The following is a 19,561-nucleotide window of genomic DNA, read 5'->3' as shown; positions in this document are numbered from 1 at the left end:
CTTTATCGTGCAATAAAAATTAGTATATTACCTCGAGAGACAATAGACACAAATATTGTTCAGTGGTGGGATAGTATTCAAGCAGCTCAATTAGGCCACAATATAAGAGGGATAGATGAGGAAGGCTTTATTCTGAAATTAACTGATGATTGTATTATTTCAGAAACAATAACCACTGAAATTGTACAGTGTCTGGATAGTATGTAAGCAGGTTGATTAGGATGCTCTATAGGAGGGAGATAGGAGTTTTTTTTTAGCTTGCAATGGATATAGTGTATGGTTTCAGAGACAAAGTCAGAAATATTGTACAGTGGCTGGACAGTATGTAGGCAGCTTGGTAAGGCCACAATGTAAGATGAAGGTGCAAGGCAGGCTATAGCCTGAATTAAATACTGAAGTGTATTCTTCATAGACATTAACCATGCATATTGTACAGTGGCTGTGCAGTATGTAAGCAGCTTGGTAAGACTGCAATATAAGAGAGATAGATAAGGCAGGTTTTATTCTGAAATACAATTTAGAGTATATTATTTCAGAAGACAATAGTAACAAATATTGTACAGTGGTTGGACAGTACATAATTAGCTTGTTTAGGTTGCAATGTAAGAGGGGGAGACAAGGCAGGTTTCAACTTTAACCACTAGTCGACCAGCCGCCCTCATTATACTGTGGCAGGTCGGCTCTCTCCCGCAAATCGCCATAGTTGTACGTCGGCCCTTTAAACACCTACAGAAGGCGCACGTGCTGCCGGAGGTACACACGTACTGCACTGCGGGGGGAGAGGATGCATGTGGTTGGCAGTCGCGATCGTGGGCACGAGAGACAGAATGGGGATTTATGTGTGTAAACACACAAATCCCTGTTCTGTCAGGAGAGGAGAGACAGATCGTCTGCTCCTACTAAGTAGGAACAGCAATAGGTCTCCTCCTCAAGTCAGTCCCATCCCCCCACAGTAAGAAACACAAATGAGGGAACACATTTAACCCCTTGATCACCCCCTAGTGTTAACCCCTTCTTTACCAGTGACACATACACAGTAATCAGTGCATTTTTATAGCACTGATCGCTGTATAAATGTCAATGGTCCCACAAATGTGTCAAAGGTGTCCGCTCTGTCCGTCGCAATGTTGCAGTCCTGATAAAAATCACAGATTGTCACCATTACTAGTAAAAAAAAAAATAATAATAAAAATGACATAAATGTATCCCCTATTTCGTAGACATATTTGCGCAAACCAATCAATATACGCTTATTGTGATTTTTTTACCAAAAATATGTAGAATATTTATTTTATTTTTTATTTTTTTTAATTTAGGGATATTTATTATAGCAAAAACTAAAAAATATAGTTTTTTTTTTCAAAATTGTCTTTTTTTGTTTATAGCGCAAAAAATAAAAACTGCAGAGGTAATCAAATGCCACCATAAGAAAGCCTATTTGTGGGGAAAAAAAGAACATCAATTTTGTTTGGATATCACATTGCACGACCGCGCGAATTGTCAGTTAACCTCCCTAATGGTAATCCCGAGTGTGGCTCAGGGTGAATTTTCATTACCAAAAGCGGAAACCCCAAACTACACTCGGGATTGCTTCGCAGGATTCAGGCAAAGTTACTTACCTTGTCCCCAGGATCCTGTGATGTCCTCCAGCTGTGTCCACAGGCTGTGTAATCCAATCAATCTATCACAGTGACAGGCTCCATTCCCTGTGAGCATCACAACGCACAGCGATGGAGCCCAGTGCCAAATTCGTAAAGTGAAAAACACATAAAGTACACTGTAATCTTACAAAGTACATCACTGTATCAAATAATGTTACATCCCTTTTGTCCCTAATGCTTTGTGCAGTGCCCTGCATGCAATTTTATATTATATACTGTTCTTTCTGCCTGGAAACTTGAGATTATCCATAGCAACCAAAAAGTGTCCCTTTACATCAAAAGCGGTTTTAGACCAGCTAGAAGACAGTGATGATAAACTAGAATCACTTGCAGAATTGAGTGATAGTGATTCGTGGGGAAATTCGTCGTCAAACACTAAAAGTAATGACTGCTACAATTCTACAACTGAGCAAATTTCTGTGTTTTTGATTTGATTACATTATTGAATACATTTTATTATTATTATTATATTATTATTTGTTATAGTTATTTATGGTTTATTTATTATATTATTATTTATGATTTCATGTTTCATACTTTATCATTCCCAGGATGTCTACTAGACTCTTGTTTGGATAGATTTAAGTGTGTTATTCCTTAAGCCCCGTACACACGAGAGGACTTATGTCCGACAGACTTCCGAAGGAGTTCTGCCGGAGTTCTGCCGGAGTTCCGACAGAGTTCTGACGGACTTTTCGACTGAGCGGACTTGGCCACACACAATCACACTAAACTCCGACGGATTCGAACGTGATGACGTACGACTAGACTCGAATAAGGAAGTTCATAGCCAGTAGCCAATAGCTGCCCTAGCGTCGGTTTTAGTCCGTCGGAATAGCCTACCCACGAGCGAATTCTTCGAAGGGACCGGGTCCGGCGGAGTTCCGTCGGGAAAATTTGAAGCATGTTCCGTATTCTAAAGTCCGTCAGACTTTGGTAAATCAAAAGTCCGTTGCAGCCCACACACGATCGAATAGTCTGACGGAATCAGTCCGTCGGACTTTGGATGTTGAAAAGTCCGCTCGTGTGTACGCGGCATAAGAATTACAGGCCCACAGGCCTATAAAACTCCAAATTTTCATGTGAAACAATGTACTACTTTGAGCATCAAAAATCTGACATCTTTAACCAGGGAGGTTAAAGCGACGCAGTGCCGTATCGCAAAAAATGGCCTGGTCATTAAATCTTTCCGGGGCTGAAGTGGTTAAAGGGGTTTTAAACCCTCTTTTTTAAAAACAACAAACATATCATACTTACCTTCCCTGTGCAGTTCGTTTTGCACAGAGTGGTGGCTCCTCCCTGCATCGGTAAACCCCCTAGGAGAAGTGCTCTCGCTCGGGGTTACCACGCAGGCACACTCCCAAGTCCAACATTTGCATTCATAGACACAGAATGCCAGACTCAGACTCCCTGGTACGTGCATCATTGAATTTGATTGACGGCAGCAGGAGCCAATGGCTGTGCTGCTATCAATCTATCCAATCAAGAGCCTGAGAATCCCAGCCAGAGAGGTAGAGCATGTCTCCGGCGTGGGAACGAACGGGCTCAGGTAAGTAAAACGGTGGGGGGGGGGCTAAGGGGCTGCTCAGTGACAGAAGTTTTTTCACCTTAATGCATAGGATGCATTAAGGTTAAAAAAACAAAACACGAGGGTTTACAAACACTTTAAGGATACATTGGAGTGTAAAATTTGGGGGACAGTAACGACAAATATTGTGCAGCAGCAGAACAGTATATAAGCAGTATAATTAGGCCGCAACATTAGGAGAGGAGACAAGAGAAGTTTCAGCTTGAAATATAAATTTTCTCCTCTTCCTCACTGCTAGCATTCCAATCATCAGTCTTGTAGCCCTTTTCTGCCTCCTGCTGCCTTTACCTCACAGGGATAAAATAAAGCCAGTAATCAAAGAATTTTGCTGACCCTGAGACAACAGGAAGTCATCCTCTTCTTCCTGTGCAGTCCACCGGCGCCTGCTCCATGGCACCATCATGGTGTGGTGTTTTGGTACACTAAATATGCGGTGCGGTGCTTTGGAGTCCAAATACTTTTTGGCACAGGTATACAGTAATATTCTGCAAAGGACAGCTTTTTCTGTGTCAGTAACAAGTGTGCTGCGAACCACAAAATCAAAAAATAGCACAAAAAAAATCTTTATAAAATATACCTCACCCAGAAGCTAAACAGCAAAAAAATTGCACTAGCAAGGACTGTTCTCTTTTGTTCTATCTACTCCAGCACACTCGGACAAATAGCTACTCAGAACCCTTTATAGTGAGATAGCTGGAACATAACAAAGCCACCATTACTGGCCCTTTTTATGACCCTGACCTAGGTTCAAAGGCCAGGAAGAGTATTATTGATAGTTGGTTGTTATGGCAGTGAAATCATGCATTATTTCACCATATAAACGACCTGAGAATGGGTTGAATTCTCCTCAAACCCATCCATATATTAAAATGAATGTAATTATTTTTTATTAAATAAATAACTGAATCTTCCTATATCTCTGCTTTATTGAAAAAAAAGCAAAATACAGAATGTTCACACATTGGAAAAATAAAAAAATAACAGTCAGATTGGAAGTATGATTCTTCTATGGAAGAAAAGCTTGGATTGTAAACATAAGCAGAGAAGTATAACAGGATGAAAGTATGGAAATGATTTATTGCTGAGATTTATTTTTGAATGTCTGCAAAGACTCTTTGGTCTGCACCAGATTGGTACGATGAGAGGAAAAATCTATAAACTTTTATTGACCAATCAGGAGGATGGAGGCAGACATTAAGTGCTTTCTTCAAGCACTATTGATGATTGAGGTGTGGATGTGTAGAGCAATTTCTTATTCTCACTGCGGTATGATCTGTCCCTTATAAGCCATGTAGGCACTATCCAAGAGATGGCATCTGGTGGAGCACCAAGGGTAATTTAACTAATGCCCTCAACTGGACAAAAGACACAGAAACTTGTAAGAGTTAATACAGTATATAACAGTAGAAGAATGAACAAAAACAGATACCTCAACACGTTAGTCAGTTCCTATGTACATTATGCCTCTCCTGAGCCATACCAGGCCACATGCCCTCAATGTGGGGGGGATGCTTTGGGGAACCCCACTTAAAGTGAGTGCATCTGTAGCATGTATAGAACATGTTGCAGCAAAAATGAAATTTTTAAAGAAAAAAACAGTCAAATTACATTTCAATTGACTTTTAGTTGCAATTTCAGGCCCAGCTATTAAAAAAAGAAATACAGGAAAATGCACTTTGGATCTGGATTTTAAGGGGAACTCCATGGCAAAATGTAAAAAAAAAGGCATAGGGTCCTCACAAAATCCATACCAGACCCTCATCTGAGCATGCAGCCTGGCAGGCCAGGAAAGGGGGTCCCCCCTCCTCCTGAAACAATAACAGGCCACATGCCCCCAACATGTTGATGGGGACAAGGCCTCTTCCCGACAACCCTGTGGTGGTTGTGGAGGTCTGCAGGCAATGGGTTTCTAAGAATCTATAAGGCCCAAATCCTGCCCCGAGTACATTGCACCCTTACTCATTCACCAAAAAAGTGAAGTAGTTATTAAAAGAAAACAAAAAAAAACAATGTCCCCCTGCTGTAGATTCATCTCATGCCACCCTCTACACCTCTGAATCCGAAGAAAGAAAGAAAAACCGTCAACCTCGTGGAATGCTGCCCACGGACTGTCTGCGGTCAGCGGTGTGGCGTGAAATGGATCTACATTGTGGGGACATCGTTTTTTTTTGTTTTTTTTTAAAGGAATTGTCAAAAACCCATTTACTACCTTTATTCACTTTTTACACATTATTTTTCTTAGTCACGTGAGGGGGGGCCCCATCTGCCGACCCCCAAAATCACTGCCCAGGGTTGTGGGGAAGAGACTCTTGTCTCCATCAATATGAGGACAAGGTGCTTTTGGGGGGGGGGGCAGAGCTCTCCCCACCCGAAGCACCCCCCTCATTTTGAGGGCATGTGGCCTGGTATGGTTCAGGAGGGGGGATGCTCGCTCTTCCCCACCTTTTCATGCTCGGATAAGAGTCTAGTATGGAAGTCATAAGCTGTGATGGGTCAAGTCTGAATTTTTTTTTTTCTTTGGCGTGGGGTTTCCCTTTGAATCCATACCAGACCCGAGGGGGGGGACCTCATGCTATTTTTTGGAATTTTATATTGCCAGCATTGTTTTTTTTACATTTCAGTTGTCAGTGGGTAAGCCCGCTGACAGCTGATGAGTCATTGATTGTTAATAACTAGCTTTTTTTCACACAGAATTAGAATCAGTCGATCATTTTTCGACTGATCCGAATTCTAATCGTTAAATTTGGAATTCATTACAAAACGAATAAGCGAAACAAATTTTTAAGAATTTCAACGAAATTCGTTACTATTTCGTTCAGAGATTCGGATGCATCCGAATGGTCTCCACTGCATAAATTAATTGATCATATGCAAATATAAAGACAGCAAAGCTAGATCTGTATCTGTTCAACCCCCTGAATTAGATAGTCCCTAAAAGTGCTTACCATTGAGCAGGGGCTTTGCTAGGTCTGCAAAATAGATCTGGGGCTAGAGCCCATAGCAGTGGCCACCAACCTTTTTGCATGCCCGTGGGGGGGATGGGGAGGCACGTCAGTGTTAAGCAATTTTTTGCAGGCGATGACTGGTGTTGGCGCTTCAATAGAACTAATGCACTTCAATCACCTTGACACCATATCAACCATCATGGCAACATGGTTGATATGGTGTCAGGGTGATTGAAGTGTATTAGTTCTATTGTTAAATCATTCTAATATATAATGAAGTGGTTCAAATCACCATAATGCAGAATCAGTGGGAGCCCTCGGCGTGTCACTTGCCACATCTCCAGCCACCAGATGCAGCGTGTTACTTTTCCGCCATCAATTGCCACTAGATGTGGATTGTTACTTGCCATATCGCCTGCCACCAGATGTGGATTGTCATTTGCCATTTTCACCTGGCAACAGATGTGGATTGCCACTTGCCACATCACCTGCCACCATTTGCAGATTGTCACTTGCCATGTCACTTGCCAGCATTTGCAGATTGCCACATCTCCTGCCACCATTTGCAGATTGCCAAGTCTCCTGCCACCATTTGCAGATTGTCACTTGCCACGTTTTCTGCCACCATTTGCAGATTGTCACTTGCCACGTCTCCTGCCACCATTTACAGATTGTCACTTGCCACGTCTTCTGTCACCATTTGCAGATTGCCACATCTGCTGCCACCATTTTCAGATTGCCACGTCGACGGCCACCAGATGTGGGTTGTCAATTGCCATGCCGGCCAGGGCCACCAAAGGTGCATTGATGCTGCATTGGTAGCATGCTGGCAGCACTGGTTCATTTAGTGAGAGCAGGAAAGCAGTGATGCGGGGCGGGCAGTGAGAGATGTCATCTCGCCGACATTGAAGCAAGGGGGTCTGGCTGCAAAGTGGAGCTCCACCGATGACAGGAAGCATATGAACTCCACTCCACTGTGCTGTGAGGGCAGAAGATCGCTGATGTGTGGCAAGCAGTGAGAGATGATTTCATCTCTCTGCTGCTCACCACACTTCGCTCTAAAATTGAGGAGGGCCGGCTGTGAAGAGTGTTGATGTGGAGCGAGCAGAGAGAGAGATCTCATCTCTGCTCGTCCGCCTGCTCACTTCTCTCCTCTCCTCCGCCTCTCTCATGCAGCCAGCCCGCTGCAGCAGCCTCGACCCACTGGTTAGACAAGGACCCTGCGGCAAGAGGCTCGGGGCTATGGGCCCCAGATTTGGGGCTATAGCCCCAATAGCCACCCCCTAGCAATGCCCCTGCCACCGAGGTTCTGGCCCTGCTATGTCAACATTACTACTGGTACCAAGATAAAACAAGTGGCTATTATAACTGCCTTCAAAACATGCATGACTTGTTGGAATTACAGTTTTGTTATTTTCTTCTATTAAAATTGTTTATGTATTTATTTATTTATAGCTCACTCTTCTAACAGTTGCAATTCCAAGCTGACTCAAGCATACTTAACGTGTAACATATACATGTTTATATAATATATTTCTATTGAGCGCCATTAGATTGGCATTTACAGGCTTAGTCACTAAAAGTCTCATGGCTGCAATGGAGGTTAGGGTACATCTTAATCAACATCTCTAAGGTTGGAAGGGACCTGAAGTCATAAGCTGTGATAGGTCTGCCTCAGCAAAATCTCAGGCCTAAGGCCATAGGATATTAAACATGGCATGTCAAGCCTGAATTGCATTTAATAATAAAAGGAATAAAAAGGGGTAGCAGTAAAGTATATTTTATGAGGCATTTTTTGCTTTGAGGCACACACAAGGCTGCCACCTCGAAGGTATTTAACTTTGCTAGCTGTCAAATATTAGACTTACTAGTAATAGAAAAATGGTCAGGTGGACAGTAATATCCCTGAAACACCTTGCGCATGGGTAAGCAGAATTCTGTATTGCTTATCTTTATAAATGGTGAGGTTTCCCATAAACTCTATACATTGAGGCTGATGTATAAAGACTGTTTTAACAGGAGCACCTTCTTTTGCCCATAGCCCATACCAACCAATCTGAATTCTTGTTTCATTTTCAGATATGCTAATCCATTTAAGCTAATTGTTTCTATGGTAATAAGACACCTTTAACTTACTTTTTAATACAGCTCTTTTACCTTCATGTTAAAGTGTTTTAAACCCAAAAACAAACATTTGCTATATTTCAGCTTACCAGTTCTTGGGTGTGATGGCTGCATTAGTTTTCTTTTTTAGATTTTATTTTATTTTCACCTGATGATCCAGCCAGTAAGTCTGTTATTTTTTTTTTTTTTTTAATAACAAGCTGTCCTGCAGATGTGGCCGTTAGAGAGACAAGCCATCTACCACTGAAAGGGGTGCATACACTAATCAGCTTTTTTTAATATATACAATATATAAAACCTTTTTCCCAAATTTAAAAAAAAAAATTGCTGTAAATGCTTAAACTGTGTTGGCTGTCGTTTGTAAATCTGCTAGTACATTTAACACTCCCCTTGCTCTCCAAAGGTTTGCTCTTTCATCTAGAGTGGATGAGCTCTAATACAGGAGGTATGGTACTGGCCAGATAACCAGGGAAAAAGCCTAAAAATTGCAGCCACCAGATATAAGTATTGGTAAGCTGCAATGTATTACATTTTTGTTTTGGGGTTTAATACCGTCTTAAGACTTACAGGTATTACTAGAAGATCAGCAGAAACCTATGCATTAACATCATACAATTCCACCCCACATTTCTATGTTGGGGTAGCAAGACAACTAATACCAAATTAAATCTAGACCAAGTAGTTAAACTAAATCTGTAAGTAAGAACGGAAGAACTAATAACTTTACATTTGCAAGGTATTAAAGTGGTGAAAACTGACTTTATTCTATTTTGCGAACTGCTGGTACAGAAGATATTTTCACATAGACACATCAGTATTCAGAAAGTCCTCTAATCCTGTCTGAATACTTCTGCCTGGTAATTAAGAGGCTCCCGTTTAGGGAAAAAGGCTATTTTTGTTAATTGTATAAATTATTTATTTTTTTAACCCAGGGCTGCAAATAAGGGGGTCGCACTAATCCTCCTGTACAGGGCCCAGGCAAGCAGGGGGGCCTTGGCAGCAGGAAAATATGGGCAGTGGAGGACATGATCGGTAAAGTGTGGGGGAGGGGGAATTAGAGGAACTGATCCCCTGGGTGTCTTTTCCTACAGTAGCTAAAATCTGGCTTTTTCTTCTCTCCCTCCCATTGGCTTTCAGCTGCTGCAGGGAGAGACACACAGGGGGTTCCTGTAATTGGCCATCTAAATGGCTTTTTCAGAAACAGTTATGAAAGAATTTTGAGTGCAACATTTGACATGCTATTAGTATGGCATAGAAAGAATTAAATCCTCTAGGAAGCCTTACAAAACAGTGAAAAATAAAAACTTCCACTTTCCCAGTTTTGGATTAGGAAAGAACTGGAACCCTTATAAAGTTTTTACTGCTCTCCAGGAGAATTCCCCTCACTTCCTATCCTCCTGACAATGTTTAACCAGACAAGAGGTGAGGGCATCTCTTCGACAGCAACACAGAGAGAAATGAAAATGCTTTAACCTAGTAGAAAAGGGCAAGCAGATAACACATCAGATTTAAAATTCTGTGTGTCCTGTTGATGGCGGAAAGGGCCTCTTCCCCACAAAGGGGGGGCTTATCAGAATATGGAAGCCCCCTTTAACAAGGGGGCACCCAGATTCTGCCCCCCCCATGTGAATGAGTATAGGGACCCATTCACCAAAAAAAGTGTAAAAAGCTAATTTTTCCCTCACTTTCTGTCTGGTACAACCATTGTCAGCATTTGAGAGCAAATTGCCCAAGATACAATAAAAAAAAAAAAAGTTCTACTTTTTACCCATTCTATTCAAAATTTCAGTAAAGATTTTGGCTTGAAATATACTTTCAGCAAAGACCAGTGTTAATTGTTATGCATTCTTTCTATTAAAATAAACAGGTAAAAAACATAAGTAAAACAAACTGCTTACCTGGCGTGAAATTGTACTGTGCAGAAAACCCAAGAGATTCTAGTTCACCGTCTGCAAAAAATTTAATCCACAAGAATCTTCCACTTGATTTTATAAAAGGAGGGCTTTGTTGTCCACAATAACGGCCAATAATTGGAGAAAAGCCAAATGGTCCATCTCTTACTTCAATATGATCAAATTTACACTCCCATGAAGTTTCTATGGCATACTTATCATCAAAATGGAGCTCGATGCATTGTCTGGGGGCAGCTAAAAGACAAAACACAATATTTTAATGTAATTCATACATTTAAATGTGTTAAAAGCAGGCCTAAATGTTTTTTTTTTTTTTTTAATTCTTTATTTTCACAAGGAAAGCCATACTTTCATTATATCATACATGTTCCAAAACAATAAATGTACATTAGTAAGTGCATAAGTTCCTAACATGTTTATACTTTACGCATTGACTCAAGTAAAACTTATTATTGCTATATCAATAAACCTTATTCTAAGATTTCAGCTCTCCTATTGTTTTTATCCTACAAATTCAAACCAACCAAAGCAAAAGCAAAACCAAACAAGACACAACGAAAAAAATAAAAATAAATAACAAGTTCCAGAGAATATGGACTGCCTACTTGTTCTACCTAAAAGTGTGTCGGGAAAGACCTCACTCACCCCTCTACTCCCCAGCAACCTCTTCCTTTCTTTAGAATATACAAATACCTCCCACGTGGCCCATGTTTCAGTATATTGTTCCTTTCTGTCTTGTGCCATAAGCACTAGGTTCTCCATTATCCCAATTCTTCTAACTTTATTAAGCCACATGGCAATGGGAGGTGGTTGTGAGTCCTTCCAACACAGAGTAATACAAGCTTTGGCTGCGTTCACCAATTGACAAAGCACTGATTTTTTATATTTCTGAAGTGGAATTTGTGAACAATGAAGCAGGAAAAAAGTGGGGTCATCTGGGATCTGGAAGTCTGTACATTTTTGAGAGATCCTTTGTACCTCCAACCAGTACTGTCTAATCTTTGGTCATGACCAAAATATATGGATCAGAGTCCCTTGTCCCTCACCGCATCTCCAACAGTCCAAGGTTTCTGGGAAAAAAAATTGAGCATTGAGGCGGTATAATAGCAACGTGTTTGCAATTTATAATTGGATTCCTGAATTTTCATACACATAGATGATTTTAGTGATAAGTATATGATATTCTGGCGCTGGGCTGGTGTAAAAATCTTGTTAAGATCTCTTTCCCATTTATTCAGGCCTGGCATTGTAAAATCATCTGGGGCTGATATCAACATTGTGTACATCCTAGAGAGAGTGCGGGAGAGGGGTTTATTTTCCTCACAATATAGTTTGAATTTTGTACGTGGACATTGATAGCCTTCTGAAGGTCCCAGAATATCAAGGTAATGGCGTACCTGCAGTGCCTGCCAGAAATTTATTTCAAACTGTCCTCCCTGCTGCATCAAAGTGTCTAACGTAGGCCATGTGTCGGAGGTCAAAAAAGTGAGGCATGAAAGCAGCCCTTCTCTCTAAGGTTCCCAAACGCTCCTGGCTCTAAGCATGGAGGAAAATCAAGGTTTCCCAATATGGGAAATAAGGGTGATTGTATAGTGGAGAACCTAGGATTCTGACTAATCTTATACCCTATGCACAATGTGAGGCCTATAATAGGGTACTGGACTAGACTATTGTTCAATGGCTATCCATAGTTTATAGTCTCCGTGCCTACACCAGTCAATTATTCTGCCCACATGTGCTGCTTGGTAGTATTTAAATGTTTTAAAATGATGTACTTAAAGGAATTGTAAAGTGAATTTTTTTTTTTTAATAACAAACATGTTATATTTACCTCCACTGTGCAGCTCGTTTTGCACAGAGTGGCCCCGAACCTGCTTTTCTGGGGTCCCTCGGCGGCTGTCTCGGCTTCCTCCCGCAGGTGCTTCTCACGTTCATGCGAGCTCCCTCGCATGGTGAGAAGCATCTGCGGGTGCGCTCCCGTGATACAGCCGGCGGCTATCGCTGTATCACACGGCCCCGCCCCTCGGCGCTCCGCGTCAGTGGATGTTATTGACAGCAGAGCCAGCCAATGGCTGCGCTGCTTTCCATCCATCCACTCCAGCCAATTAGAGGCCAGGCTGAACGGTGGAAAGGACGTCGTGGGACGAGTGCGGGACTTTCGAGGGGTGAGGTAAGTAAAACGGGGGGGCTGGGGGCGCAGGCACTGTCAGATGTTTTTTCACCTTAATGCATAGAATGCATTAAGGTGAAAAAACATTTACCTTTACAACCCCTTTAATTGTTTTTTAGGGGTTTTTTTTTGCTTTGGCTGTGAACTGCAGCAACACCTGCATGATGAATTTTGCAAATCCATTTACAGGGCCTAATAGCAATTTCCTCTAATCAAAGAAAATTGATGGGTAAAGATTCAGTGTTGTATCAGAATGCTTGGGTTATAATGGCTGAATGATCCCCAAAGCCCATAGAGGCAGGCTTTATTTCCATGGACTTTATTTTTTTGTCCTTTCCAAAACAAATTAATAAAAATTAAAAGAAAGTGGTAAATAGCTTTTCAATTTAGAAATGTACAGCATTAATATTTGATAGGTTTGCCTAGATTTTGTCCTTTAAAGTATAATAGCAGATATAAGCATAAAAAAGCAGCGCTTTATGGGTAGAAGCCAAAATATATATATAAATATAATATTCAAACTTAGTTTATTGCACTGTAGACAGTTACCCAGCAAATTACAAAGGCTCGTGCGTGTGTATTTTACACGTGTCGTGGAGAAGAGATGTTGTTCTTCCGGACATGTGGATATACACATATGGTTTTTCACGCTTATGCCAAACGTTAACATCAGTGGTGTATATATAATAATGTTTTTCCACTTTTTTATTTTTACTTAGAATTATTATTATTATTTTTTACATTTATTTTTATTTTTGTATTTATTTTTATTTAAATTTTCATTTTCATTTTTTCATATGTATTATTATTTTATAATTGATTTTGTATTTCAATACATTTATTATTATTTTTTTACATTTAGTATGTGTAGGTTCATTACGTGTGTCTTAAGAATCAGCTTTTTTATGTATTTTGTCTTATAATGGTACCTGCTTACACACGTTTTGTAACTCATCAAGTATTTAGCTTTAACCTTAGAGTGAGAGGGGTTAACAGCACTTAGCAGTAGTGATGGACGAACTTCCGACGGGACGTTTCGCGAACGCGAAATGCGAACGGACCCAAACGTTCGCGAAACCGAACGTTCGCCGCGGGCCCCATTGACTTCAATGGGAGGCGAACTTTGCAAACCTTCATGTCGAATTTGCGGCCACGTGGTAATTATTAGGGGGTAAAACGTAGTCCCACCATCTGGACAATGACATAATACATGTATGAGGTGAATTTGGGATCGATAACTACAAGCATTTTTATTTTATTTGGGAAATTGTTCTAACAATTCAGGACTATGGAGCTAATGAAGGCAATGGAGGAGAGGGAAGGTCAGGGACCAGGGTAGGCAAAGAAGAGGGTGCAGGAGATGATCACCAGCAGCGTGACATACCGGAATGACACATGCACCGTGATAGAGGCATCTGACAGCAGCACCGTAATACAGAGCACTGACAGCAGCACCGTGACATACAGCGCTGACAGCAGCACCGTGACATACAGCGCTGACAGCAGCACCGTGACATACAGCGCTGACAGCAGCACCGTGACATACAGCGCTGACAGCAGCACCGTGACATACAGCGCTGACAGCAGCACCGTGACATACAGCGCTGACAGCAGCACCGTGACATACAGCGCTGACAGCAGCACCGTGACATACAGCGCTGACAGCAGCACCGTGACATACAGCGCTGACAGCAGCACCGTGACATACAGCGCTGACAGCAGCACCGTGACATACAGCGCTGACAGCAGCACCGTGACATACAGCACTGACAGCAGCACCGTAAGCAGCCCCAGGAGGAAGTCAGCACAGCACAGGGATGGTGTGATCCCCTCATAATAAGAACCCCCAGGAGGAAGTCAGCACAGCACAGGGATAGTGTGATCCCTTCATAATAAGAACCCCCAGGAGGAAGTCAGCACAGCACAGGGATATCATAAGCAGCCCCAGTAGAAATATGACACCGCTCAACCTCTTCAAAGAGGAGGGTAGGGGCATATAGTACGGTGTGCTTTTTTGGGTCAAGGAAGTGAGCCAAATGAATTAAGAAGGTCTGTGTGCTTGATTAAAAAAATAGTTTATAGACATATACATGGTCTACTGGTCACATGTGTTGAATTCCTCCGAGATCCATGCCTCATTCATTTTTAGAAATGTGAGGTAGTTAACACTGTGGTGAGCTAGGCGAGTACGCTTATCGGTCACAATCCCCCCTGCTGCGCTGAACGTCCTTTCGGACAGGACACTGGATGAGGGGCAAGCCAACAGTTCGATTGCAAATTGGGCAAGCTCTGGCCAGAGGTCAAGCCTGCCCACCCAGTAGTCTAGGGGTTCATCACTCCTCAGAGCGTCCACATCGGCCGTTAACCCAATGTAGTCGGACACCTGACGGTCTAGGCGTTCCCTGATGCTGGATCCGGATGACACCTGTCGATGGGTCGGCTGAAAGAATGACCTCATATCCGAAGTCACCAACACATCTTCAAACCGGCCTCTTCTTGCAGGCGCTGTTGGATTGGTACCCGCAAATCCTTCTCTGGGAGTGGGAATTGCTCCTCTGCCAGCGCACGCAAAAGCAGAATGCAGCATTTCTCGAAGCAAGGCCTGGAAGTGCTGCATTCTGACAGCCCTCTGCGACGGCGGTAACATTTCCGCCATTTTGTGTTTGTACCGGGGGTCTAAGTACGTTGCCACCCAGTACTGGTCCTTGACCCTCATGCTTTTTATACGGGGGTCCCTATTAAAACACTGGAGCATGAAGGCCCCCATTTGCACTAAAGTGGAAGCGGTGTGGTGGCCTGGCTCCTGCTCATCATCCAGGATAATGTCGTCCTCTTCATTCTCCTCTCCCCATCCTCGCACAACAGGGATCCCAGAAAGGTTTAAAGCATGCTCTTCTTGCTCCTGCTCATCCGCCCCGGCACCATCCTCCTCTGACTCCTCATCAGACTCCTGTTGTTGACTTGTCTCAGATAGAGTAGCCCCCCCTGGGAATTCATCCAGCATTGCGACTTCCTCATCTTCCCGCTCCTGCTCCTCCACAGCCTGATCAATGACACGACGCAATGCACGCTCCAGAAAGAAGGCATAAGGTACCATGTCACTGATGGCGCCATGGCTGCGACTGACCAGTTTGGTGATCTCCTCAAATGGCCGCAGAAGTCTGCATGTGTCGCGCATGAGCAGCCACTGGCGCGGTGAAAAAAAACCCAGCTCCCCAGAACCGTTTCTTTCGCAGAGTTCATACAGGTAGACGTTAACTGCACGTTTCTGCTGGAGCAGCCTATCAAGCATATAGAAGGTTGAGTTCCATCGCGTCGGGCAATCGCAAATAAGACGTCTGACCGGCAGATGGTGTCGCCGCTGAATGTCAGCAAGGCGAGCCATGGCCGTGTAAGATCTTCTGAAATGGGCCGAGATTTTCCTTGCCTGCCGCAAGATGTCCTGGACCCCAGGGTATTTGACAAGGAATCGCTGCACGACCAAGTTTAAGACGTGTGCCATGCACGGCACGTGCGTGATTTTGCCCTGTTTCAATGCGCTAAGCAGATTGGCACCGTTGTCACACACCACTTTACCAACTGTCAAATTGAGCGGTGTTAGCCACTCATCTGCCTGTGAACGCAAAGCTGAAAGGAGTGCCGGGCCAGTGTGGCTCTTTGCTTCCAGGCACAACAGACGCAGCACGGCATGGCAACGTCTCACCTGGCATGTGGAATAGGTTCTGGGGAGCTTGGGCGGTGCAGTGGAAGAGACGCTAGCAGCGGAAAAGGAGGAGGCAGCTGAGGAGGAGAGGGAGGAGGATGGAGTAGGAGGAGGAGAAGAAGAGTCAGGCCTGCATGCAATCCGTGGCGGTAAAACCAAATCTACACGGGTGCCACGGGTTACATGCTTGACGGCCGTCAGAAGGTTCACCCAGTGGGCAGTAAAACTGATATACCTTCCCTGCCCGTGTTTGCTAGACCACGTGTCTGTGGTCAGATGTATCTTGGCACCGACACTGTGTGCCAGAGATACATTCACTTGCCGCTGAACATGGCCATATAGCTCTGGGATGCCCTTCTCTGAGAAATACTTCCTTCCTGGGACCTTCCATTGTGGTGTTCCAATGGCCACAAATTTGCGAAAGGCCTCCGAGTCCACCAGTTTATATGGCAGTAGTTGGCGGGCTATGAGTTCTGACAAGCCAGCCGCCAACCGTTGGGCAAGAGGGTTATCCGGCGTCATCATTTTTTTACGCTCAAACATTAGGCCCACGGAAGCCTGCCTTTTTGCAGAAAAATGTGAGCTTGGCGTGATGGAAGGTGGAGTGGAGGACAATTGTGAGGAGAGAGGAGAAGGAGAAGTAGAAGACGAGGCTGGACGGTGAGAGCCTGCAGTGTGGCTTTGTGTGTTCCGTTGCTCCCACTGGGCTCGGTGATGGCTGCTCATGTGCCTTCTTAAGGCGGTCGTCCCTAGGTGAGTATTGGGCTTACCGCGACTAACGCGTTGACTGCAAAGATTGCAGATGGCAACGCTATTGTCAGCAGCGGACACGTTAAAAAAAGCCCACACTGCGGAGCCATGTGCCGGTGTCCTGGGAGCGCCAGATGTGACCGTACATGGTCGATGACTCGCTCCTGATACATTTGCAGTCTGCTTTGTCCCTGCTGTGCAATGTAAGTCATTGCTGCTTCTCCTCCCTATCTGCTGGTCCATATCTCCCTCTGAACTCCCCTCCTCTTCCTCTCTTGTGGGCACCCACGTGACATCACTAGACACGTCATCATCAACGTCACCTTCCCCACCGCTATAAGTAGAGATCTCGGAGTAGGCAGCAACACCGGGGACCAACCTCCTCCTTGGGCTGATCTGGGTACTGGCGTCAGACTGCTGAGTAGCGCTTGTTGCTACCTCCTCTTCCTGATCCAATACCAAGAGTGGCTGCGCATCAGAAATGTCCTCTTGATATGGATCGGAAAATAATTCCAGTGACTCAAGCGGAAGGTATGTGGTGGTGGTGGTGGTGGTCGTGTTGTTGGTGGTAGTGTCTTTGGGGGTGCACATAGCAGAGAGTGAAGAAGAGGGTGCAGATCGAGAGGATGAGGAGGGTGCAGAAGAGTAAGGCTGAGCGAGCCACTCAACCAAGTCTGGTGCATCCTTTAAAGTAATTGAACGCACCTTCTGCAACTTCCCACTTTGGCTCAAGCCTGTTGCTCCTGCCCTACCCCTACCACCCCTGCGGAAGGGCCTGCCTCTTCCTCTGCCTGTCATTTTTTAAATGACCCTGTGACAAAACTCTTAGTCCCTATACCGATGAAGGACTGCTGCAGTATAGGGCAGCGGTCAGCAGTGGTGCACGTCAACCCTATCTATTGTGGACCGATAGCGGTCCTTACAGAACAGCAGACTGTACCGCACTCAAGCCTATGTACCGTAGCACCCTATACCAAGTTACCAGTCCTTATAAGAACTTTTGTGGAACAAGCAGGTTGTGTGTTAGTGATTAGCAGACTGTACGTCAGTCCCTATACCGCTGAAGGACTGCTGCAGTATAGGTGAGCGGTCAGCAGTGGTGCACGTCAACCCTATCTATTGTGGACCGATAGCGGTCCTTACAGAACAGCAGACTGTACCGCACTCAAGCCTATGTACCGTAGCACCCTATACCAAGTTACCAGTCCTTATAAGAACTTTTGTGGACCAAGCAGGTTGTGTATTAGTGTTTAGCAGACTGTACGTCAGTCCCTATACCGCTGAAGGACTGCTGCAGTATAGGGCAGCGGTCAGCAGTGGTGCACGTCAACCCTATCTATTGTGGACCGATAGCGGTCCTTACAGAACAGCAGACTGTACCGCACTCAAGCCTATGTACCGTAGCACCCTATACCAAGTTACCAGTCCTTATAAGAACTTTTGTGGAACAAGCAGGTTGTGTGTTAGTGATTAGCAGACTGTACGTCAGTCCCTATACCGCTGAAGGACTGCTGCAGTATAGGTGAGCGGTCAGCAGTGGTGCACGTCAACCCTATCTATTGTGGACCGATAGCGGTCCTTACAGAACAGCAGACTGTACCGCACTCAAGCCTATGTACCGTAGCACCCTATACCAAGTTACCAGTCCTTATAAGAACTTTTGTGGAACAAGCAGGTTGTGTGTTAGTGATTAGCAGACTGTACGTCAGTCCCTATACCGCTGAAGGACTGCTGCAGTATAGGTGAGCGGTCAGCAGTGGTGCACGTCAACCCTATCTATTGTGGACCGATAGCGGTCCTTACAGAACAGCAGACTGTACCGCACTCAAGCCTATGTACCGTAGCACCCTATACCAAGTTACCAGTCCTTATAAGAACTTTTGTGGACCAAGCAGGTTGTGTATTAGTGTTTAGCAGACTGTACGTCAGTCCCTATACCGCTGAAGGACTGCTGCAGTATAGGGCAGCGGTCAGCAGTGGTGCACGTCAACCCTATCTATTGTGGACCGATAGCGGTCCTTACAGAACAGCAGACTGTACCGCACTCAAGCCTATGTACCGTAGCACCCTATACCAAGTTACCAGTCCTTATAAGAACTTTTGTGGAACAAGCAGGTTGTGTGTTAGTGATTAGCAGACTGTACGTCAGTCCCTATACCGCTGAAGGACTGCTGCAGTATAGGGCAGCGGTCAGCAGTGGTGCACGTCAACCCTATCTATTGTGGACCGATAGCGGTCCTTACAGAACAGCAGACTGTACCGCACTCAAGCCTATGTACCGTAGCACCCTATACCAAGTTACCAGTCCTTATAAGAACTTTTGTGGAACAAGCAGGTTGTGTGTTAGTGATTAGCAGACTGTACGTCAGTCCCTATACCGCTGAAGGACTGCTGCAGTATAGGTGAGCGGTCAGCAGTGGTGCACGTCAACCCTATCTATTGTGGACCGATAGCGGTCCTTACAGAACAGCAGACTGTACCGCACTCAAGCCTATGTACCGTAGCACCCTATACCAAGTTACCAGTCCTTATAAGAACTTTTGTGGAACAAGTGAGTTGTGAATGTTTAGCAGACTGCAGCAGAAGGGCAGCAGTCAAGTATAATATCCTTTCTATATTTGGAAGAAAGAATATTATACATGTACAAGCCTATTACTGTACCACTGATACCAGTCCTGAAAAGAACCTTTGTGGAACTAATAATAAC

General features: G+C 44.1%; 1 protein-coding gene across 2 annotated transcripts in view; it reads right to left on the bottom strand.

Moving 5' to 3' along the window:
- The window catches only part of NETO1 (neuropilin and tolloid like 1), a 270,444-nt gene that overhangs the window by 185,180 nt on the left and 65,703 nt on the right, over positions 1–19,561 (bottom strand). For both annotated transcript variants that reach the window (XM_077492376.1, XM_077492375.1), the window contains exon 4: positions 10,217–10,465. In XM_077492376.1, coding sequence (XP_077348502.1) covers positions 10,217–10,465 — 249 coding nt within the window. The remainder of the gene's footprint in view (positions 1–10,216; positions 10,466–19,561) is intronic.

Source organism: Lithobates pipiens, unplaced genomic scaffold (assembly GCF_037356315.1).
Source record: "Lithobates pipiens isolate NorthernLeopardFrog02 unplaced genomic scaffold, aLitPip1_a1.2 Scaffold_19, whole genome shotgun sequence".
NCBI lineage: Eukaryota > Metazoa > Chordata > Amphibia > Anura > Ranidae > Lithobates > Lithobates pipiens.
Note: the sequence above shows the minus strand (reverse complement) of the source record. Positions and strands in the feature narration are given on the sequence as shown.